Below are 24606 nucleotides of genomic sequence, written 5' to 3'. Positions count from 1 at the left end.
TTTTGGGGAGTATTTTCAGTATGTCGCCATGCAGTTGTTAACTTTTTTGAAGTAGTTTTAGCGTGACGCTATGCAGTTGTTAAGATTTTCGGGGTAGGTTTAGTGCATGGCTATCGGGTTGTTAAGATTTTTGAAGTGGATTTAGTGTGTTGCTCTGCAGTTATTGTTTTCGTCTGGTTTAGTCTGTTGTTAAGTGGTTAGTAAGGTTTTCAGAATGGTTTTAGTGCGTTTCTATGAGGTTGTTAAGGCTCTTGAAATCGTTTTAGTCTGTTGCTATGCAGTTGTTAAGGTTAATGGAGGTCTATTAGTGCATTGCTAGGTGGTTGTTAGGGTTTTTGGAGTGGTTTTAGTTAGTTACTAAGTGGTTGTTAAGGTTTTCTGAATGGTATTAGCCTGTTTCTAAATGGTTGTTAAGGTTTTTAGTGCGTTGCTATGCAGTTTTTACAGTGGTTTTATCATTGCTATGTGACTGCAAAGGTGTTCTGAGTGGTTCGTGCATTGCCATTTGGTTAGGTTTCTTTGATGTGGCTTTACTGCATTGCTGTGTGATTGTTAAGGTTTTTGGAGCGGTTTTAATATATCACTATGCTATGACTTTACAGTTTTCAGAATGGTTTTAGTATGTTGTTGTGCAGTTGTTAAGGTTTTCTGACTTCTGTTTTGTAGACTCGGTTTGGACAACGTCCCACCTTCAACCTCTAAACATACCAGTCTCTGGATTAAGGACAGCAGGTTTTAGGAGAACAGAAGTGATATTTCCAGCCCAGAACTAGTTCCATCAGAATCTGGCACCACAACCTGCACTCCAGCAATGGAAAAAGGCAGCATTTGATATGCGCCGACAAATTCAGGCCCGCTCCCAAAGGTTTTCAGAGGTACAGAACCCTTAAGATTGTAGAATTTAAAATACCCTATAGCTTAAATCCCTCCATTTTTATCTCCAAATTCCATCTTTTAACAGCAGTTAATAGCTCAGCAGCGAACTAACGAGGTGAAGATGAAACACTGGGAGTTCTTCTGCTGAGCTGACCACAAAAAATGTGCCTGTATCAGGGTGGAACTCAACATCCGCAGAAATGAGGTCAACAAAACCGTTTGCTTATTTCTAATTTTCTCCAAAATTGCCCAACATCTTGCAGAGGCTCCCTGACCAACCGTTCCCAAACACATCTGGACCACAGCGAGCCAGGATTCGCTCCTAATCCGTCCAGTTTTCCTTGGCTCCGAGGATTGGCAACAATACTGCCAAAAACCATAAAACAAACAGAAGGTTAAACCCAAAAATTCCCCTATTGCAGACGTCAAAATTCAAAAGCACAGCGTTTGTCTAAGAAAAAGAGAAGGAGAGGTCTCCGATTTAGACGCAATCATGTCAGAGATGCTATCAGATTATTGATTAGCGGCTGGCAGGAGCTGATAAGACCCTGCGACAGCTCGGATTTGAGCCCACATGGCATCCCGGTTTGGCTCCTGCCCGATAATATGGGATTCACCAGTCTGAGTCCGAACGCTCCCAGAGAGTTGCTGTCATTGTTGGCATAAGGGGATATTGCAAGCATGTCACGGACAAATCAGATATCTCTTTGTTTATTTCAGGTGCACTCATTAAAATACCCCCGACTGGATCCCTCCCGCCTCGGATCGCTTGGCTCTTCTCCTCCGTTCTCTCCGTCCCCGAGGGCGTAATAATCTCTCCCGTCTCAGAGCACATTAGCATCACAATTAAAACCGTATTTAACCCTTTAACACGCGACATATTCTGCTGTCTGGAGGGAAGGGCTCGCAGCTGAGAAAGATGTAGAAAATTCAGATCCATATTTGTACAAACAAAAGGTTAAACAAGATGATTGTGTTTGTTAATTAGAAGAGCTTAAACATGATTATTATGTTTGTTAATGAGAGCTATGGGGCACATTCTATGCATAGAGTACAAAGCAATGTCAAGTTATTTTCTTTGAAGCAATAAGAGATTGTTAAATCATTTAAAAGCAATAAAAATTACTCTTTAATTTTGTTTTTACATTTTTTTTATAATAGCTATTCAAACCTTTTTTTGGAAATATTAACATTATTTGAAATAATAAAATGTTTTTTTACATTTAAGAGAGCTCTTTTTTTAACATACAATAAAAACTAATATATATATATATTACACACACAGACATATTATACACACACACAGACATATATACACAAACAAAAGATTGAAATATTTTTTAATTATATAATAAACAAATAACAATATTTTATGTTTAGATATACATATTACATATAAATACAATTACATATAAATACAAAATATAAAATAACTATAAAATATAACTGAAATAAACCTTTCAATAAATAATTATTTTAGTAGTATTTAGTATAAAAAAAAAAAAAAAAAAAAAAAAAAAAAAAAAAAAAATCGATAAATACATAAATATTAAGCCATGTTAAACACACAAGCTATTCTTTAAATAATTAAACAATACTTTTTTTCCTTAGATATTAATATTGTTAGTGTAACTTCCTGAGGTAAACAACCAACTTTTTACAGTGGAAACACTTACAGTGGAAGCACTATTTTGTGCCATAACTGCTTTCTTTCTCTGTCAAACCGCACCGTACCAAACCATGATGGCAGCCATTCATAAACTGAATAAACTTATCTGAAAGGCTTTTTCTTCAGGGGACAGAGGCTGATCATGGGTATGTTTGGCAGAGGGAGTGAAAAAGACCCCCTTCCCGTGTCTTTAATACTATTTAGCTAATAAAATCAGTCCAGGGTTAATGAAATCTGTCCTGGGTTAACGAAATCACGCTCATGTTCCATTAGTGTTCCAGACTCCACCCACTCAAAGAATTCTCTGTGCCCTGATTGGTCACACCCAGCGTTGATGCGTTCCATTGCACTGCCCATTATAGCAGTATTGGTCAAATAATAAATTTAAAAAAGGATAAAAACACAAAATCTGATTTAATTTAAACAGTGCATCAAGACAACACAACTAGGTTTGCAGTCTATAATACAGAAACTAACCAATGAAATTTGACGGCATCAAATTTTGCATAAAAATGCTGCTAAGAACGGCATTAGAGAGCTAGACTGAGACTTTAAAAATCCTAATAGCAAGTAATACAATAGCTAATTCAGTAATAAAGTAAGTTAATTGGCTGAACCAAAATGGCTGGAAATCACATATTTAAAGCACAACTGATTAAAAACAAAAGTAAACAAAACATATCAAAATAAAAGTCCAACAAAGATTTAAAAAGAAAAAAGTAAACCTAACAATTAAAACATTTAATTTGTTTTAACATTACATTTTTTAAATTGTGACATTGTTTTAATGGCAAATGGTCCATTTTTATTTATTTAATTTTTGCAGAATTCATATTGTTACGATTTATTTACCATTAAAATAAATGAAAACAAAAACAGCTAAACAAATACTTTCAATAATTTCATATATTTTTATAGTTTTTGTGACAATAAAGAGAATTGAGCCATATTACTGTTAACTAAACCAAAACAAAAAGATAGACACCATCAAAGTCGACTGATTAACCACTGCGTGTTTTTTTTTTTTTTTTTACATCTCCATACATTTACCATACTTCAACGCAAATTTCTGCATCCTATTCTCTTATTCACCCACACTTTAATTTCTAAAGCAATTCGGCACTCCAAAATGACACTGGGATCACAAATTGCCCTGCCAAAAAAAAAAAAAAACCTAAAAAAAAACCTTTTTGCGTAATTCCAACTCCGATTTGCATAATTCCTTTAGCGCTAAACAATGCATGAGCAAATAAACACGTTATCGGTCGGTCCTTCGCAAAATTCCTCCCCGAATCTTAAAAAGTCGTAATGTTTGTCTTGAATTATTCCCATCCGCAGACATTTCCCTTGTAAGCCTGATCTTTTACTAACAATAAACATTATTATATATTCATGACTGTCTGTTTTGTTTCCCGCACAGCACCAGAAACAAACGTCACACACACACACACACACACACACACACACACACACACACACACACACACACACACACACACACACACACACACACACACACACACACACACACACACACACACACACACACACACACACACACACACACACACACACAGTCTGATCTTCATCCGTGGTTAACACACAGCATAATTACACCATTCGGTGCTTAATGAATGGATTAAATGTGAAAGCACTCTTCGGATACACGGGGGCTCCTTTTCCGTGCCCTACAGGGTCACATGAGCACACCCAAACAGCTCTTCACACTGACAGCGCTTTCTAAAGAGTCCATTATTGGACTGGACCTATTCATTAGCGGGGGAGAGACGGGCTCGTCTGCAGCGGGCAGACAGGTGGGCCGACAGACAGACGCAGTGAAGGTGAATATGCTGAATATCGTTGGAGACAGCTGGCTGATGGACTGATAATGACCCGAGTGCGTCTCTGTCGAGCTTTTTCTCCGTCGCTGCATTTTGCCCCATCACTTCTCACCGGGGTGCGGGGAAAAACATGCATCATTTCAACGAAGGCTCTATTAAAAAGAGGAATTCATATTTGTAAAAAGACCGTTTTGAGATCATTAAGACTTTTTTTTGGGCATTGTAGAATTATTTTTATGGATGTTAAGCATATTTTAACCCAAAATTATAATTAATGGGCGTATATATTTATTTATTAAACTCCCATTACTCTCAGTGGTGAGGTTTTGTTGTTTTTTTTTATTAAATTCAAATAAAAACGCAACGCATTGATTAAAGAGTGTAAAAATTATATTAGTGCTGCTAAATGATCAATAGTGACTAATCGCATCCAATATTTTGCTTACATAATATACGTGTGCGCTGTGTATGTTTATTTTGTATACATGAATACAAATACATGCATGCATACATTTAAGAAAAATATGTTTATAAATATATTTCTATCATATATAATATATAAAAAAATACAAATGTATTAATGTATATACACATGTAAATATTTTCAAAATATATAAGGTAAGAGTTTATATACATAAACATTACACACACATTATGTAAACAAAAAAAAACAAACTTATTTTGCAGAGAGATATATATATATAAATATTCTATTTTTACTGTATTGAGGTTATTATTAAATTTTGATTTATTAAAATAAAGTTGAAATTAAATCAAATATTAAATTGCACAATGTATTATATAGTAAAATATGTAAAAATATTTTAAATAATTTAATTACAACATATACTATTGTATTCGATGTATATATACTTTATGGATATGAGAATTAGATATTAGATATTAGATAACATTATTAATTGGATAACAAAAAAAAACTACTAAAACAAACTTAAACGTTTGAAAATATATAAATAATAGCTCATTAAAAACATTTATAAATATGTATTTAAATGATACTACAATAATACTGTGAGATTTTAGAGACAAAATATGCTTAATTATTACAAAGATAATATTGCAATGCCAAAACCTCATAACAATCAACAGTCTTCTTTAAGCAAAATATAATTACTTATTCTTCGCTTGTGTTTTTGCTATGAAATATGACCTCGGACATGTTCTTGACAGTCTGTGTGATATTCGCCACGGGAATTCTTTGTTTCTCGGACAATCTCTCTCTACAACGATCCCATTACGATAAGAGACTCGTCGCTAATTGAGTCATTAGTGAAAAGCGACTGGTATTATCACCCGCGCACGCCTTTTATTCTAACACGCGACCTCAGAAATTAATTCGTTTTGTACAGAAGGGTAAAGAAAATACGATCACATCAGCAAATAGCACGACACAAACAAACCAGTTCCATCGCCCAAAGACTTCGCAAAATTAGCATGACCTTTAAGATCCACACAATTATCTTGCAATGACTACCTAACTTATCTATCCAGTCTATCTAAACCATTTTTAACATTAATGCATTTAATGTGAATTGTTTTTTATTACGGTTTACGCTTTCATTAAGAATAAAACACAATGAACTTTTGCTAGGCTCTACTTTTCAAGCTACAGGAATGTATTAAATTAAATTAATAATACAAATATTAAGGAATATGCTAACTACTTTAAATAAACAATGTAAACTACATGTAAAAATGAAATAAAGGTAAACTACAAAAAGAATGTATTTTATTAAATTAATTTCAACATTTATTAATTAATGAAAATATTAATTAACAATATAAACATCCATAGTCAAACATCCTTAAATAATATTTGCAATTTTTTTTTAAATACAAATTTATCTCTGGTGCCGCTAGAACCATGCTCAAATTTTTTTAAATACAGAAAAAAAAATTGTAATATGAAATATTAATCGCAATTTAAAATAATGGTTTACTATTTTAATATACTTTAAAATATAATATATTTCTGTGATGAAAAGCTGAATTTCAGCATCATTACTTCAGTCTCAGTGTCACATGATCCTTCAGAAATCAATCAAATATAATTATTTATTATCAGTATTAATAATCAGCATATTAGAATAATTTAGAATAATCATGTGACACGGAAGGCTGAAGTAATAATGCAGTTACAGGAATAAATTATTTCACAGTGAAAACACACACAGAAAAACATAATAATATTTCACCATATTACTGTGTTTTTCCTGTGTCGTCATAAATATATTCCTCCCCGATGAGCAGAAGAAACATCTTTTTCAAAATGTACATAAAATAATAATATATTAAATTAGATGCATGCATATATTATATATAACAAATTCAAGTGTTATGACTAGTGTTGTTAAAAATATAAACAGAAAGACATGTTTGACACAAACTCGCGCTTAACCAAATTAGCATGACCTTTAAGATGGAGACCACACACACACACACACACACACACACCCTTTCCGAATGCAGATATGAAGCATAATTAACAGATTCCTTATTAAAATGACTAAATTAACAATCAGGCGTAAATTAAACAACGCGTGGAGGATTACGATCGGGGTCGAGAGTCCCGGTGCTAATGCTAACAGTAGCGGGACAGGTGTGCATGAACCTCCTACATGTGAACATCTCTCACACACAGAGGCCAAAGAGCAGAGCAGATGGCAGAGAAGAAGAGTGAGAGTGAATGTGTGTGTGTGTGTGTGTGGCCAGAGCAAAAGGCAGAGGCTTCAGCATATGGTCAAGCGACTGCCCGCTGAGAGAACATTTACCATTGTGTGTGAGCTAATGATGGCCGCCTTCATCCTCTGTAATCTACAGCGTGTGTTTACCAGCGTGAAATAAGGTGTTGTCTTCAGTCAGGGATACATAAACACAAGCAATGACTCATGGAAGGGATCGTGTAGTCAGCCGGTTAGTCATTAACTCAAAATAAATCCCGGTGTGAGGCCGAGAGGCGTCGCATGACTCTGAAGTAGAGTCAGAAGCCGAGAACATCTTTTCTTTCCATTAATTCTCGCACGTGCTTTAAGTTTAAGAACTGCCCTGTTAAAAAAAACAGCATAGGCTGGCCAGGTAGGTTTTAAAGCTGGGATGCAGGTTCGAGCTGGTTTAAAGATGCTCTTTAGCTGGTTTAAAATGAACCTTAGCTGGTTTAAGATGCTCCTTAGTTGTTTAAGCTGGACCTAAAATGGTTTAAGTTGGTCCTCAGCTGGTTTAAGCTGGTGCTTAGCTGGTTGAAAAAGAACCGTAGCTGGTTTAAGAAGGTCTTTAGCTCGTTTAAATGGACCTTTACTGATTTAAGCTTGACCTTAGATGGTTCTTAGATGGTTTAAGCTAGTTCTTAGCTGGTTTACACTGTACCTAAAATGGTTTAAGCTGGTCCTCAGCTGGTTTAAGCTGGTCCTCAGCTGGTTTTAGGATGGTGCTCAGCTGGTTTTAGGATGGTGCTCAGCTGGTTTTAGGATGGTGCTCAGCTGGTTTTAGGATGGTGCTCAGCTGGTTTTAGGATGGTGCTCAGCTGGTTTTAGGATGGTGCTCAGCTGGTTTTAGGATGGTGCTTAGCTGGTTTAAGCTGGACCTTCAGCTCTGACCATCTTAGGACCAGAACTTGACCAGTCTAAACCAGCATCCCAGTTTCAATACCCAACATATGCTGTTTTTTCCTAAGGGTGATGCAAACAAAATAGCGTACAAAAAGTAGCCTACTCTGATAATAATGAAATATAAATCTTCTCCAGTTTAAACGCAAAATTAGTTTTTCCATTTTTTTTTTTTTTTATTTCACATGGTTCTTCTAAAGAAGCTACAGTGCAACCAGTAGTTTGATTCCTGAATGAATGATTCTCAGCTCTGATCCAGTTCTTTGGAATCAAAACTACACTGCAGAAAATGCTTTACTAGCGTAGATTTGTTGTCTTGTTTCTAGCCAAAATATCTTGAAACTCTTAAAGAAGGATTTTCGAAGTAAACATTATTGTCTTCCTTTCAGATAAAAGTTTTTGTGATCTGCTAAATAATCTTGTCATTAATGAATGACTCTTTTGAGATGTTTCCACTTCCAATAGCAACCACCGTAATTCCAGCCCAGAATAAATGTTTGAGCCCGTTCCTTAAAAAGAATTAAATGCATACAAAATTACCAATAGATTGAGTCCCAAATGAGTTGGTTCTTTTTAGTGAATCAAACCATTTTCTTTCGACTGCCATTCCTACTCAGAAGAGGCTTGTTTGCAATATTGGCCAGTGCTGACTGCTCGTTATCTCTAACCTGCTGAGGAAAATGGCTAAAACCAGCCTAAATTGGTTGGCTGGTTTTAACTGGTTGTCCGGTCTGGTCACATCTGATCATAGGCTGGTTTTAGAAAGGTTTTGACCACCAATCTGGTCTTAGATGTCAGGCGAGAAGACCGGCTGACCGACCAGCTAAAACCAGCCACTTCTAGCTTGCTTTTATTGCCATATACAGTGGTTTATTACGTAAGAAGAGCGAGCACAAAGCGATATGAGGGACAAGAAACTCGAAAATCAGTTGCCTGTGATAACAGTAAATATTATAGCATAACTTTATTTAAGCATGCTTGACCAGTCAGATTCAAGTATTCCAGAAAGCAGCACCTTCCATCTTTTCAGATATATCCAGCCTTTTCATCCCCTAAAAATGGGCACAGCCATTTGTAATTTTTTTATATGGATCTTGTTTCTGGTCTCAGGCGCTTCCAGCTTTTTTTGACTGTACAAAATGGTTTGTTTTGCCAGTTGATAATGCAAATCGGTGCACCTTGCCGTATTATATTAATGCATTTTCTTAACTATGAACACATTGGTTTGCAATGCAAACACTTTTACCTTTTCCTGCATTTTGTTTGTCTTCTCTTCCCTATAGCGGCTAATGAGCCGGAAGTCTCGCCCATAGGCACGCATCCCTCCTTTCAGTACTCCAGTTTCGAGAATCGAGATCAAATGTTATCAGGCCGTTTTTTTTTTTTTCCTTCAATCATTTCAAAAGAACATCATTTAATTAAATGAGCTTTGAGGCCGATGGGATCGTCTTTGATGTTTCTCCCAGTGCTAATAGAAAATGCGCCGCAATAAACACGCGCTCGTGAGAAACGTAAACTGTGCCGCTCCTCATTTGCCTTTGGAAAAGTCTTTGTGAGCGTTTAATTGTACAGGTAGCTGTTCTGCTTTGTGTTCAGAGGTTTTGATCACACAGATCTACACACACACACACACACACACACACACACACACACACACACACACACACACTTAGGCTATTGTCTGTTTCCTCTCGGCCTGTATTCTGCAGCTGTGCATGACTGATTCTCTCAGCCTCAGGATTTACAGAACAAAGCTGTGCAGACAGCACCTATTGATCCTGCATCTTGTGCTTGAGAGTGTGTGTGTGTGTGTGTGTGTGTGTGTGTGTGTGTTTGTGTTTGGTCTGGGTTAAAGGGACAAGGAAGTGACACTGCGAGACGCTTCCTCGTGTGTTTTCTCTAAACAGCGTCCTAATTGAAATATGACCTCGCAAAATTATCGTTTTCAAAGTCTCTTACCTGATTGCGACGCTCTCATGGAATAAGATAAAAAAAAAAAAATCCCGTTAGAGGTCGCGCTATTTATATCGCCTATTAGCGAGTTTTCTTATGGGTCAAACTCGCGGTCATATTTTGATTGACTATACGTTTTGGGCGACGCGGCCAATAGAATTCGAGCGCGGCTTTGAGGGAGCTTTTTCATTGGTTGGATGTACTGCATGGCTACACCCCCTTCGCTGTGATTGGCTAATGACGCTTTGGTTCAACGAGGCTGTCTCTTGAATCTTTTTTATCTTAAAATTGCGACTTTTCTTCTAGCCTTCAGTTCTGAGTTTATCTCTCACAATTAAGACCTTTTCTGTCACGTGTCTCAGACTACAAGCTCTGAGAAGAGGGGAAAAACGGTCAAAATTGGGAGAATTTACCATTTCTGGCCAAGGGAAAAAAAACTGAAAAACTAATTGCAATTTTTGCAATTAACCATGGTTTTATTATAGTAAAACTGTACTATGTTTTTTTTAATAGAGAAATTGATTACTTCTATATATGTTGCTAAATAGAATATTATTTTGTTTATTTGGTGGAATGCCATGTTCTTATGGTTTAAGTTTAAAAAAAAACTAGTTATTTTCCATATACTGTACATGACAGTGCTGTTGTGGTTTTATTTTTATTTTTTTAATTGTATGTATGTATATATATTTATTAATTATCTGTTCTTCCTGCTCTCTCTAATCTCGGTTTGACTTGAGCGTCGACTCGATCTGTTCTCATGAACAATTTTGTCTCCAAGCAAACAAATCCACAACAAAACATGACAGAAATATCTCGCGTCGAACCCCGCGTCACAGCAGCTCCTGGCGAGGACGAATCGAGATATTTCGCTGAAGTCTTGCTATCCTCTCTCCCTCAAGGCCTCCTGGTTAGCTGGGTCAAGACAGAGACCAAAAGCACAATAAAAGTCAATCACCCGTGCGGCCCGTTGCTGATCTGCACTTAGGGGCCATTAAGAATGGAATTTCAATTAGTGGCTGTCTTATCAGCACTGTATGTGCGTTTGGGTGTTTGTGTTTCCAGCAGTGGGACATGATTTAATTTCCTCCAGGTCTGACAGGTGTTAAAGCAATGCGTGTGAAGTTACACAGCCGCCTCTATAGAAGTTACCAGTCTCAGATTAGCTGTGCAAACAACAATATTTCAATATCAACCCACTTCATCTTATCTGAGACACACACACACACACACACACACACACACACATGCGTGACCTTTCAACCCCGCAAAAGCAATAAACCACGTACAAAGAGGTTTAGACCCCGAACGTATCGATTTTTATCGTTTACTTTTTTGTATCCCGAAGAGCTAAATGGTTTTGAGTTTCCGGATTCACCCGAGGGTGAAACGCAATTCATCCGGAGATGTTTTGAACGCTACATGTTGCTTGACATTTCATTTGTCACGTACAGTGACCTTGGTCGATCGATGCGGAACGTGCGAACAACGCCGGTGACATTTGCGCGTACCTGAGCACACAACGCCGGTGAAACCCCCGGCGGACGCTCGTTTCCATGTCGTCAGATATTCGGAGGTGTTAGAAAACAAAAACCCAGACCAGACACAACACATCGACGGTTCTTGTTATCGGATCTGCCTCGTTCGTTTCTCCCGACTGCAGCCGGGTGTTCACACATTAGAGCGTCCAGTCAACCAGAAAACACCCACCAGAGATACACACTTACTCTAAACATCTACAGCAGATACGACTGTAGCTTATTTAGCTTGTCTGGGCAGGTTGGCTGAAGCTACAGCTCTAAAATTAAAATGTGTGTAACTGTTCTGGGTGTAAAGTTATAATGCGGTATGTACTATAGAAGAAATTCGATGTGTTATGGTGTTCTTAGTGATTTTTTTTGGACCGTGTAACAGTACCATGGCTATATGGTTCTTCTGATCTCACATGTACCATGGTTTTTGGACTTAGTAATATCATGATAATTTTTGAAATTCATGGGAACATGTTAATATCATAGGACATGAATGTGGTACCACGGTATTACAGTTTAATCTGGACATGTACCGTGGTGTTTTCTTGTATATATACAGTATAGTACCATGATATATACCAAAAAACCCGGCTAAAATATTTATAATTAATATGTTTGTATTTTATAAGCTATACTTAAAAATGTTTTGATAAAAAATATTAAAGTATTACTTTACAGTATTATTTATAGTACTTAATATTTATTACTTATTAATATATTGCATGACCTTTTATTTTTATATTTTTTAGTAATTTTATGTGCTGTTTTATGATACATTGTATTTCTATTTAGCCTTACATTTATTTTTGTTTCTTATTTATTTTTATTGTATGCATGTATATATATATATATATATATATATATATATATATATATATATATATATATATATATATATATATAATTAAAATATGCAAGAAGTTGATATTATAGGTTAGTTAGAATTTTTAAACAAAATATACTTTTCATTTAAAAATAGGTGCAAATTGAAATGATGAATTCTAAATGTTAGATATTAAAAAATGTAATACAGCAGATTTGAAAGAAAATACAAAAATCATGTCACTGATCCCTGTCTTAGTACTATTTTATAAGAGATTTTAAACGTCTTTGGTTTTGTTTATAGCACAAAAAGAGCCATGTGGCATTCCTGTGTTATCATTCATCATGTTTTGTGTGAATTTATTCCATGTTTCTGCGCGTGATATATGAGCTATCATGCGTAAAGGAAACACTATTAATGTGTGTTCCAGTCAGACGCTGCTGTAATGAATCACTTTCACTCTGCGTTGTCTCAGTGTAACAACAAAGCACTTTCACAACTGGCGCAATTAATCAGGGCCACAGTTCGTGTTTGTAATTGTCTGGATTTATCTCTGCCACAGCTGTCTGTCAGAAGCGAAAATATCGCCCGATGCCCTTTACAGTAGAAAAAAGTCTATTTAGTTTAGTCTGCATTCACACAAAGACAAGACGACGGCGAGAAGAAAAGAGTGAAAATCCGACCTTGACTGAAGCTTGTCTCTCTATACCTGAACCGCAGCTTTCATATTCAGTTGAATAGTGTTCGCACGTAGACTATTTGATGCCATATTTGTCTCGGGAAAGCCACACTGAATGTTTTGAATTTCATAAATGCATAAAGAACGAGGTAAAGCTCTCCTCTTTGCATCAGCGTGATCTTAAATGCAATAAAAAAAAATGAGACGAGCGAAATTATGCCCATATTTTAACTCAAAATGAGTCAGATGAAGCCAGACAGCTCTGAGCTCTAGGCCTGTGGGGTTTATGAATGGAGGCTCCGGAAAGGGCGGGGTGAAGGTCGTTTGAAGGTCACTTCCTTCCGCAGGGGGAAGTGACCCGAGACTGAATGAATGAATTTGAGGAACACACAGGAAGAGATACGACGCCCTAGGCAAAGTCACACATACTCCGAATGTAATAAGGAATGAGTCATTAGGAATGAGACGATGAATCTCAACTGCTCAAAAAATATCTGCCGGCTTCTTAAATATCATATATTTCTCAAAAATTATATTTTAAAACAGATTCTTTATATATGGAAAAGGAAAAGAGGAAAAGACGTCATGTCAAAAAGATCGGTTTTCATTTATTTTTTCATTTATTTTTTAAGGGAAAAAAATATATAATTCAATAAATATTATGGCAACATCAACAAAAACAGACATACATGGATCTCAACACACAGAAGGCATAAAAAAATTACAGACATCCTACATTTTGTTTTTGTTTTTTAACAGCACCTACACATTTCTCAACATTTACACACACCAAAACTGTTTAATACTGCCTATGCAAAAAACATTTCGTGACACGGTCGAGGAAATTCTCTCTGACCCATTAAAAACAATCAAAACAAATGTAAAAAAAAAAAAAAAAAAAAGATGGTTCTTGTTTGTTTTGCGCAAGTTTTAACGAAAAGTGCAACTACAAACATGCAGCAAAAGAGACTTTGCAGCTAGCTTCAAACTTCTGAAGGTTTTGTTTTGAGAAACTCTTAGCACTATAAAGGTGAGATGCATTTTCCCCCCACGGATCTGCAAGGCAATATACTGAGTCGCAACAAATGTTTTTTTGTTTTGAAAGAGGAAGAATGTGCGTTAGTCATTTTTCTCAATCCTCTCGCATGTGTTCAGAAGCAGACTGCATAGTTTAGTAGAGAGAGGAGAGAATGCTTTTCGAAAAACTTTTTTTTCCTGGACTGGGCAGACAGAAGTGCAGTTTGAATATGACCTTGAATTTGATTGTTTGTTCCTTATTCCAACAATTGTGCTTAAACAAAATTTCAGACGTCTAAAAAGGCACAAATGTTCATGTAACATTTTACTGATGAAAACAGGTTTACAATGAAAAGCAAGTTTTGTGCTATTTTAATAGTGTTTTAAAAGCAATTATTTGTTGTAACAATAGTGATGTTATTCTTATGCAGCATTCGCACTGACAGGAACAAACTCGCTATACTATTGGTTTCAATTTATTTGTTGTTTGGTCTTGGATGATCAGTTGTATAGAAATGACTGGTTGTTTAGTAAGTTCAATTAGTTTAGACTTTTTCTGAAATATGTTACATTTGTGATACTTTTAGCAGTAGTGCGTAAATTAGCACGCTAACAGTGTACTGTGCTTTAGCTGTTAGCCTGATACTGCTACCTCAAGATATCTTTGCCTATTATGTTGCCTCTTGCACTCTTTTAGTAAGAGTCCCATCCTAAATATTGTTCCAGATTTGCATAAAGTTGAACTCTTTGCAGTCTGGCCTCAAATCACCAACCCTCATTGCAAATTAATGACTACCAGATGCCTTGTCACGCAAACGGCTGTCAGTGTGAATGCTTCTTCAGGGATAAACCAAATGAATACTAAATAGTCATGTCAATTCTCAAAGGTCGTATTTGCACTTCCATATACCTGGTCTATATAAAGACAATTTGAACTAACCATGTTCTTACAGGACAGTGAAAGAAATTCTCATTGATCCACCAAAAGCCCTCAAATACGCATCCATCATGCACTTCAGAAATTCAAACATTGAGTCATCCAACTTGAAAACCTTCCAGTTCTTTGGTTTTTCTTTTTTTTGAATCCTAATGAACCATAATGTGATTATGAGGAGGCCTACAGAAAATGGTGCGAGTTCAATTATACCAGCGGCGTATCCATGGTGACAGTTTTAGCTGAGCTTAGCATAAGAAAACGAAAAACCACGCACACACACAAACTCGTGCTCTTGGTCTACAGAAGGAACAAAACAGACCGAGGAGGTTCGAAGGAGGAAGTGATCCGTAGCCACAGTGATACACTCTTGTTTCATATCCTCGTTTATCTGTACAGATTCAAAAAGAAAGAAGCGAGAGTTGTCTTCATCCAAAATTGCGCCATTTTGGAAGTCATCTTCCCCTTTGCTTTTCCGCCGTGCGACTGTTAATACCAACCGAAACGTGCATCTTTTAAAAATAGCTGTGAGCCCAAGCTCAGCGGAACTCTGGACTCAATGGTTATGTGATTCTACTTCCTCCTTCCATTCCTGCAGGAGAAGCTTCCAGAAGGAATCCTCTAGAGAGGAAGCAGCTTCACGTCCAGGAGCAGGAAGGAAGGCCTCCCATTAGCCAAAAGGGTGGTGACATCCTCCTGCTGAGTAGATAAGTTGAGGAGAGGTGGTAATATGGGTTACGTTCGCAAGCTTGTTAAGTTCTGGCAACAAGAATCTGAACCCCTCAAATTGGAGAGACCTTTAGGGACACCGAGCAAACACTCCCGTTCTCCACTTTTGCTTTGTCTTTGGAGGCAAATCCAGACCTTTCTTGCTTCCACAGTCCACCTTCACCGTTTCCCAGAATAAATCTTTCCCCCCGAATGCCTTGCGTTACATTACTGTGCAGCTCTTTGCTTTGTCTTTGCGTAGGTCTGTTGCGACGGCAGCCAGGTCTGGTCGACTAGGCATATGCGAGATGCGCTTGTTGGAACGTGCCGATTTGTTGCGCTTGATGTTTTTGTTGTTCTTATTTACACAAGCCAATGTTGCCACGTGGAAAATGTCCCGCACGCTGTTTTCTGACTGCACTGCGGAGCATTCAATGTAAGGTGCGGATATCTGTTTAGCCATTGCTGAACCCTTAAAAGAGGAAGAGAGGATAATGAGTTTTGATGTGAAACAAAACCAACAATTAGCAGTTAAATCACGATTTGCGGTCTAAGTGTTACGATTGCTGCTTGAAGTTTAACCAGAATTAAGTTTAGGAAGATTTTGCTCTTTACCATACAGACATTTAATGCAAGGATTAGATTAGTAGCCTAAACCATTGCAAAGTTGCCCAATTGCCATTTCTGATAAACATAATTACTGGTAAAGTAATAAGATGGGTGTAAGATATCAAGCCAAAGCTGAGTGTCTCACTGGCATCCAACCAAATTGTAGAAGCAGTTTATGAGAATCGCTCACCTGATCATACGACACCGGTGTCTGTCTGTGATTGGACAGCTCCACTAAAGTTGTGAGGTCCGTTCTAAGGTCTGACTTGCATCCGACGAGCAGCATCTTTGTGTTGGGACAGAATTCCTGGATCTCCCCTTTCCACTGTGAGTGAAAGAGACAAAACCACAAGGGAAAGATGAAACCAACTGGCCTTGATCCATCTCTGTCTGAGAAAGGACAAAAGACAAGAACAAGTGTTTCCTGTTCTAATTCTCTAAGCATATCACGTTCCATCCCATCCCATCCCCTTTTTTCCACGAGCACAAGAGTATTAATCTTTCTTGCTACAGGCAAGAGACATGCTTCCTGTTAGGATAAAGCTTGCACTGTAATGACTGCTTTCAGGGTGTGTGTATCTTCCCTACAATGCTACAGGTGAACTGCATTCCTGTTCTTCCCAAACAAAGCATTTTTTGTGTCGGTGTGGCATTAAAATCACCGGATTTAATCTGGCGGGAGACAGGCAGGTACAACACAGTCATGCGATTGTTCACACAGCAACAGACACCCTACATTGCCTCGTTCCCATGATCTTTTTGTGCTCACTTCTTACTCCCAGGGGCTTCAAAGTCCCAGGGGTTAACACTAGATTATTCCACCTGGTACCCACGTGTAGCCTGATCGTATTTCCGATTCTGCAACCTAGATCTCAACTGTTTAAGACAAATCACACAGCTGAACTTCCACTCACATGGTCTAGTTAATGGCAGCATAATACCTATCAAACCAAGGGCCATTTCAGACACCTGACCCCAGACTGAAAGTCTACAAAAAGATATCCAACCCTACTGAACAAAGGACAACTTTACTGGGATTCAACAAAGAGTGGGCAGATCACAAAGGAGTTGTAGAAGTATTTCTCTGAATCACAGGCAAGGCATTTAAAAGCCAATTAGACTGTCAGAAACCAGAGAGGTCAAGCCTATAGTTTGATATCCAGGTAACTCCCAAAACTTTGTACACCACACCCGTATTCTGCCCCAGACATGAGCTGTTTAGACTTTTAAAAAAAGTCTATCATCAAAAACGGTACCATGACGGTATCACCAATCAAGATTCTCAGGTGGTCTTTTTGGAGCCCTGTTTAGAAATATTTGATGGGAATGTTGTTCGAAAACCAACCCCAGTCCTAAAGTCCTAATTGGGTGAGGTGAACCCCAACCCCAGTAATAAATCTATTGTGTTGATGTAGATCATCAAGATCCAAACTTCAATCATAACATCTGGTTGTTTGATATGCATGTTATTCTAGAAACAACAGTAGATATAAATCAAAGAATATCCCACTTGTTTAACTCTCACAGTATGTTAAATTAACAGATTGGAAAAACAGATTGGAAAAATGCTCACCTTCTTTAGGACGCTGTCCAGGGTTTCTGGTCGGCTAATGTCAAAGCATATGATGACAGCGTCAGAGTCTGGATATGAAAGCGGCCTGACGTTGTCATAATACGGGGAGCCTGTAAGACAAAAAGGTGGATTGGTCAGGAAGAACAAAGTTGAACATTAGCACGCACAAAGAGCTAGACAAGGATGGTGGGTTTGTCTGTAAGCCGTCAATATATTACTTAACCTCATTTAATGTTCACTCAGCGACGCAGTACAGACAGTAATTTGAAAGCACTCATGAATTTTTTAAGCACTAAAGCTCCTTTTCAGACATACTAAACATGAAACTTTTACACATAAATGCACACTTTCACTTTGAGAAGGAATAAAGCTTTTAAATAGCACAATTTTAAACAGCACAGAACACTTCCAGCTCTCTGCCACTGGTGCTATGCAAAATAATGATTTACACAAGCCCAAGATAATTCTTTAAATCCGTTACTCAAATAAAAATACTGATGCTGCTTGCCTTAGCAAACACTGCTAATAACTAGACCCTAGCCAGATGTAGCGTTTCCCTCCTGGCTAAAACTCTGGAGATGTTTTTCTTTGTGAGGACGGAACAGTCCAGGATTTACTCTGACAGAACGAAGCATTCCCGCCCACCGGTAACTCTGCCAGACACGGTATGTACAATCCACACAGGACAAACACATTTATAATGTGCCAGAATCCGGGACAGAGATGGTGTTTATGAGAGAGAGAGACAGACAGAGGGAAGGGAGGGCTGTTTAGTTTGACAGAATGATAATTCACAGTTCCAGAAGTTAAGTAAAAAAATGTGAAGTTGAAAACACATGCAGCCGCAGGACTTTACAGTTCATATTCCAACCACAGTTACAGGCCAAAAAACAAGAACAACTCGGACAACAACATTGTACGGTCTCACATCACGTTTGATTGCTCTTTTAGGGTTAATCATATACTCTATAATTTGTAATGTGGATTAGTAACAACATCTGTATGAATCTTATTTTAAATAAGTAGAGTTTGAATAAAGTTTGTTATTGTAGTGTGTATTTTGTTATGAAACGTATATGTGGGAAAATTTTTTGTTGCTGCTGTTTTTTTGTTAGTGTGGCCGCCAGCCTTTTTGGAGAGACAGATGCCCACACACACACATATACATGAATATACATACACTCTATGGCAACCCCCACCCCACCACACAGTTTTCTCTCTAAACAGCTCGCTAAGCATATTATTTTGATTCTCTATCACCAATACTAAACCCAAACCCTGCTGTGTGTGTGTTTGTACAGCATTTGTGTAAGTAACAGCACACTGAAGTAACACCATAGCTATCACAACACACACACACACCACATTCCATAATGAATGTGTGTGTGTGTGTGTGTGTGTGTGTGTGTGTGTGTGTGTGTGTGTGTGTGTGTGTGTGTGTGTGTGTGAAAGATACTGACAGCTGATGGATTCCCCAAGTGTTCAAATGCTTCTCTAAACATGTGGTGACCATGTAGAAAGCACACACACAGTAAAGAATTCTTGGCCATTGGTGTTTTTGGCTTGGATTCCTCAATGTCTTCCTGATCTACATCAAAACAAAGCAATAAACAGACAGAATTCTCTGCAAAGTATGTTTAACCCCTAAGCTACGCCATGAAATCCCTTGATGCTAATTCATGTTTGAAAAAACTGCTAACGCACCATTACAAACTTTTACAAAAAGGTCTTTTAGAACTCCACATCAGTACACGAGTGCCTCCTGAATTTAATTTCCTCCTTGACTAACAAGGTAAGAATGATTTCAGAGAACATAACGGTTCACATGGCGCTTTTTTTCCACTGGCGGCCCACTGCACAATAGCTGCTTTGTGGAGTACGAGAGCAAACCTTTCCTCACAGGAATGTGAGGCATGCAGGCCCAAATCGTCGAGGTTAGAAATATGATCCGGCTGATAATAGTTGGCCAGCTTTAAGGAATGGGTCTGAGAGAGCCCGTCCCAGCAGGAGCCCATTGAAATGATCCCGGGAACGTTTTGTTTTCGGGGGTCAGCTGATAATGAGGTCTCCCCTTGCTGATAATGGTCAAGGGTTGGATTAAAGAGGTTAGATAGCAACGTCTTGACTGAGGACTTTGAAAAGACAAGCAATAGCTGAATGGTAATTGTTTACAAAGTAATTGAATCATTTTGAACATACATACAAGATTAAGAATTCTTGTATTAGCAAACATTTTTACATAGGTTATAAAAAGAAAACAGATTTGAAATATTGCATATCGTACTTGCCTATGCAAAATTTGGCAATGCAAGTGGTATCTTATTGGCCAAAGTCAAACTGCCCACCCATAAATCTCCAACATATTCTCCTTGTAGTGATTCTCAGCCATAAATTGCCACTTTTAAAGATTTAATCAAATTTCAAGCCACACATTTCATTATTTCTCCTTTCACTAGCCAGTTTCTGTTTACAATACATCACATTGTAGAGCTTAAAGCATTACTCCTCTGTAAGGAAATATCTATACCAGTTTTTAGCCCACAACCTCAGCAATCTGATCAAGAAGTCTGATAAAATTTTCAGCTGCAAGAAAGTGACATCTTAGAAGGTCATCCTATCAAACTTGCCAATTCAAAGACACCATCCAATCGAACTATGTCCTGACAGCATATCCGTCACCAGCCCTATGGGAGCAAGGAGATAGGACGCTTCAGGAACAATGGACTGAGTTGTGCTCTATAGTTAACCGAAACGATATGCTTATTGTAAAACTTACAACTCACACAGGAACAAAAAGATCCCAAAGCAGAGTGCGCGTATATTGATTGATCATGGTCTGACTGGTGGATAAGGAACCTTTTGAGACAGGCATGTCAAGATTCTGGCTTCACATCTGCAGGGGGTTTCTGGTCAATAAGTGTCTGGAAGAGTGGAGCTGGGGGAAGGGGTACGATTCCATGGAGGATCGGCTATTAGGGGATACTCACACACATGCTCATGGCCATCGAAAAGATCAGAGAGCATGCGGGCTCTGGTAGGGTGTTATACTGACACTTGGCCTCTTGTGTATCACATAACACACAATAAATGCACATACACACTTGGGTTTCAGATTTAGAAGGACTTACTAAGCCCTACAATCAATATACGCGAGAAAAGCCTAATGAAACATTCATGCAGCAGAATGGGAACGGCACTTTGACATTGGAATAATGACCAAAGAGTACTCGGTTTTTCATTGGCGTGAATGGAAATCATTTTAACAAACGCAACAATGGGTAACAGTCCTAGAAAAAGATGTTATGCAAGACTTGAGCTCAATCAAAAGTAAAAAAACCAAAAAGAAACACAATTGTATTCCCCCTCTTTTATATTAGACACAAAAAGACTTGGTCGTACACTTTCAACCCCAGCGAACTGTTTAAATTCCAAATAGTATGCAAGTACTCTACTGTATCAGTGGGTTCCATGGCAGATCAGTGACGGATGCTGCCAGCTGAATGGTGAATGGGGTCGTGACTCAACAGCTGATTGGTGAACAATGACAGGAGCATCCAGCCTCTTGGTTGATGGAGGTGGCAGCTGTTGCAAACAAAGCAGCACAAAGAAGAGATGCCAAGAAACTATCCATTCGGGCAATTCTGGGAGCAACCCCCTGGATTTAAGATTGTTCAAGGGCAAATAACCAAGGTTTCCTAGTCTGCATGTCTCTTTCTCTTATTATATGGAATGTGCTCAGGTGTGTTCTAGACTTGTTAAATCCTGGACTTGGGCATTTGAGAGGAAAGACCGCACACACTGGGGAGACCTTGGAGCCTGGCTCTGACACAATAACTTACACTATAATGAACAGCAGGCTGGAAGCCCACAGCCTGACACAGGCAACTAACTACATATCCAACCGTCAGCATCAGACGGGCGATCCTGCCCGCAGACGCCCACCGCAGGCATCTGTCATCCAAACATGCTCCTGTACCTACATCACGAACCAAAATGAACCACCGTGCTTTGAATTATCATCAAATATAACTCTAGTTTGAGTTTTAAATGGCTCTAGATTGTGGAAATGATTCTAGATTCAATAACTCTAGATTTAGCATTTGGCTCAAAATTTAGCCAAGTACTTCCAGACTCTGATTCAGGAAATTATTCCAGATTGAGCACATGACTCCAAATGTTAGGATTGTCAATCAGGATTATAGCACATCTAATTTGAAGGAACAGATCAAAAATGTAACATCTGGATTTATGATTTAGGTTCACCTTTAGGATGATTCGTGTTTAGAAATGGGAGATTTGACTCTAGATCTATGACTGATGCTACCAAGCAGAAAAAATAGCAAATGTCCTTTTTTGGCAATGGCTGGATTGGTGCTGGTTTAGCTAACGTACAAGCATGACCATGCTGTTCACAAGTATAACGTTTTGCTGGATAGGCTAGTTAAGAAACCTAGACCTTCAGAATACCAGCATTCGAAAAACAACATAAACTAGTGACCAGCTGTGCTAGCCTTCCTGACTCACTCTTAAATTACTCTAGATACTACAAGAATTTGATCCAGATTGAGAATTTAAGAAATTGCTGTATTTTGCAAACCCTGCTAAAAATACCTGCTTAGCTGATTTGGTGTTGCACTAGCTGGCCAGGCTGAAAAACATAACTGGTAAACTTGCTCAAACATCATACCCTAGTTTGATGGCTTAACATATACTGGTGAAGGAAATATTTAGTACACAACTTTAGATTTCAGACCACACACAGCACCAAACAATCCAAACCCCCAGATTCAGGTCTGAATGCAGTTTACTCCAGATCATAGCTAAGCTCCAAACAGGCCACCGTCTAAAGCAGTCTGTCTGGCTGGATGCTTTACAGGGCCTGTGATTACCTCCAGACAGCAGGTCTGATCTCTCCTGGGTGATCTGAGCGCGAGCTCTGGAAATGTACCAATACCCTACATTCAGACAGAGTGAGCCAAGACCCTACTCTCATTTGCCTGTGTGGTCACGGCTGTTTGGTTTTGTTAAACGTGTGAACTGCAGTGCGACCCCAGCTGTGGCAACAGTTTCAGTTTCATTTGTTTATCTAAAACATCACTTTCAGCAATGTTCCCCGTGATGCCATCCTAAAATTCCTTAAAAGTGAGGTGTCCGTGGATCATATTCCACAGATGGGTGGAGTGTGTGAGAGTGTATTAGCAGGGTGTGTGTGTGTGTGTGTGTGTGTGTGTGTGTGTGTGTGTGTGTGATTAAACGCTTGGCAGGCTCTCTTACTGACTCAACCAAGAATCGCTCAACCGCTCAGAAAAAGAAAGAAAAGCTATTAAACAAACCCAGATTTTCCTTCAGGCATAAACGTAAGCACTAGCAATCACATCATTACACTGCACAACACACTGATGCATCAAAATAATGAAATGTCCACTAGATTCATGAAGAATGACAACAAGCCTGGATATGTTTTGGACCCACAGCATGTAAATGAACTAAACTGACATAAAAGATACTAAATTAAGAGCAAAAATCACTGCATATGTCAAACCCTTAATATTTCAATTGTAACTAAGCCTGTATTATATATTAACACCCACAATGTTCACAACATTACACATTACATAGTGCATTTACTCTATATAACTACATTATTATTTACAATTTTCTTTTTTTTTTTAAATCTCAAATACATTTTATACCTTATACAACTTATACAGGATATCTAAAGAAGCTAGAGTTCAGCATTAGTACATTTATATGGTAAAATACATATCGCATTATAGACCAAGCTTAACATGCGGCACTCAGTTTTATAAAATATGTAAGGAGTCCAAGCTCTGGCACTCTATCCTCCCCCCTAAAGAGTCATAGGAAATGTTGAAGACCTCATACTATAGTATATATTTGGCGGATACACATATAAAAAGGAATTAACCTTAAAACATCCAGTTCCATGTGGTAAAAAAACATCATTGGAGACTCACCTGAGGTGTCCCACAGGCTGAGCTCTATTCTCTGCTTGTCAATCTCAAAACTTGCTGTGTAATTCTCAAACACAGTGGGCACGTAATTCTAGGAAAAACACACATGGAGGGAAATTCCAAACATTACAAAAACAGGTCTGTTTAAGAGATTGCAATGTAAAAAAAAATTAAAAGCACGTGAACTAAAGACAATATCGTAAAGCGCAGTTGCGCACCCGCTGGGTTTTACGCATCTCACCTCTGGGAAACAGTCCTTGGCAAAAACGTGGAGCAGAGCGGTTTTCCCACACTGACTGTCCCCCACGACCACGATCTTACATTTGAGGCTCTGACTCGGATCCATACCGGGCTGAAGGGACAGTTTCTGTATAGATCTTCTCTCCTTCATTGATTGTCTTTACGCGCAAGTCCGCGGAGGCGCACAACGAAGAAGACGCGCACAAACGCACAGCTTTCTACAATCACTCTGGAAAGGTGCGGATTCCCTCTGCCTGTGTCCTGATGTGTCTCTCTCTCGCTCTCCCTCTCTCCTGCAGGGGTATACATCAACTGCTTGAATTCCAGCCCTCTCACTTTTGGGGCATGTGCTGTGTTTTATATGAGCCCGGCAAACCAATGGCTGTCCTTGAAGACAACCGAGAGATCCTCCCCTTTCTTTCAGCAGGGAGAGGAAAAGAGCGCACCCTACAGACCTTAACAAATATGACTTTGCTTCCAGCCCTGTGAAACTTAAAGTTCCAATAACAAAGAACAAACCTTAATGAACTGTAATACATTTTAAAATCATAATA

At 38.3% G+C, this 24606-nt stretch overlaps 1 protein-coding gene across 1 annotated transcript; it reads right to left on the bottom strand.

Moving 5' to 3' along the window:
- Nucleotides 1-13593: 13593 nt before the first annotated feature.
- On the bottom strand, nt 13594-24393 carry rnd3a (Rho family GTPase 3a). Its single transcript, XM_043223418.1, has 5 exons — nt 24054-24393; nt 23816-23903; nt 17838-17947; nt 16455-16589; nt 13594-16127 (listed from the first exon to the last, which is right to left on the bottom strand). The coding sequence occupies exons 1-5, from the start codon at nt 24201-24203 to the stop codon at nt 15879-15881; spliced, it is 732 nt and encodes a 243-aa protein (XP_043079353.1). The 5' UTR covers nt 24204-24393; the 3' UTR covers nt 13594-15878.
- Between the last annotated feature and the right edge of the window lie 213 nt (nt 24394-24606).

This window comes from Puntigrus tetrazona, chromosome 22, assembly GCF_018831695.1.
Source record: "Puntigrus tetrazona isolate hp1 chromosome 22, ASM1883169v1, whole genome shotgun sequence".
Classification (NCBI taxonomy): Eukaryota; Metazoa; Chordata; class Actinopteri; order Cypriniformes; family Cyprinidae; genus Puntigrus; species Puntigrus tetrazona.
This window is presented reverse-complemented; position numbering and strand designations above follow the sequence as displayed.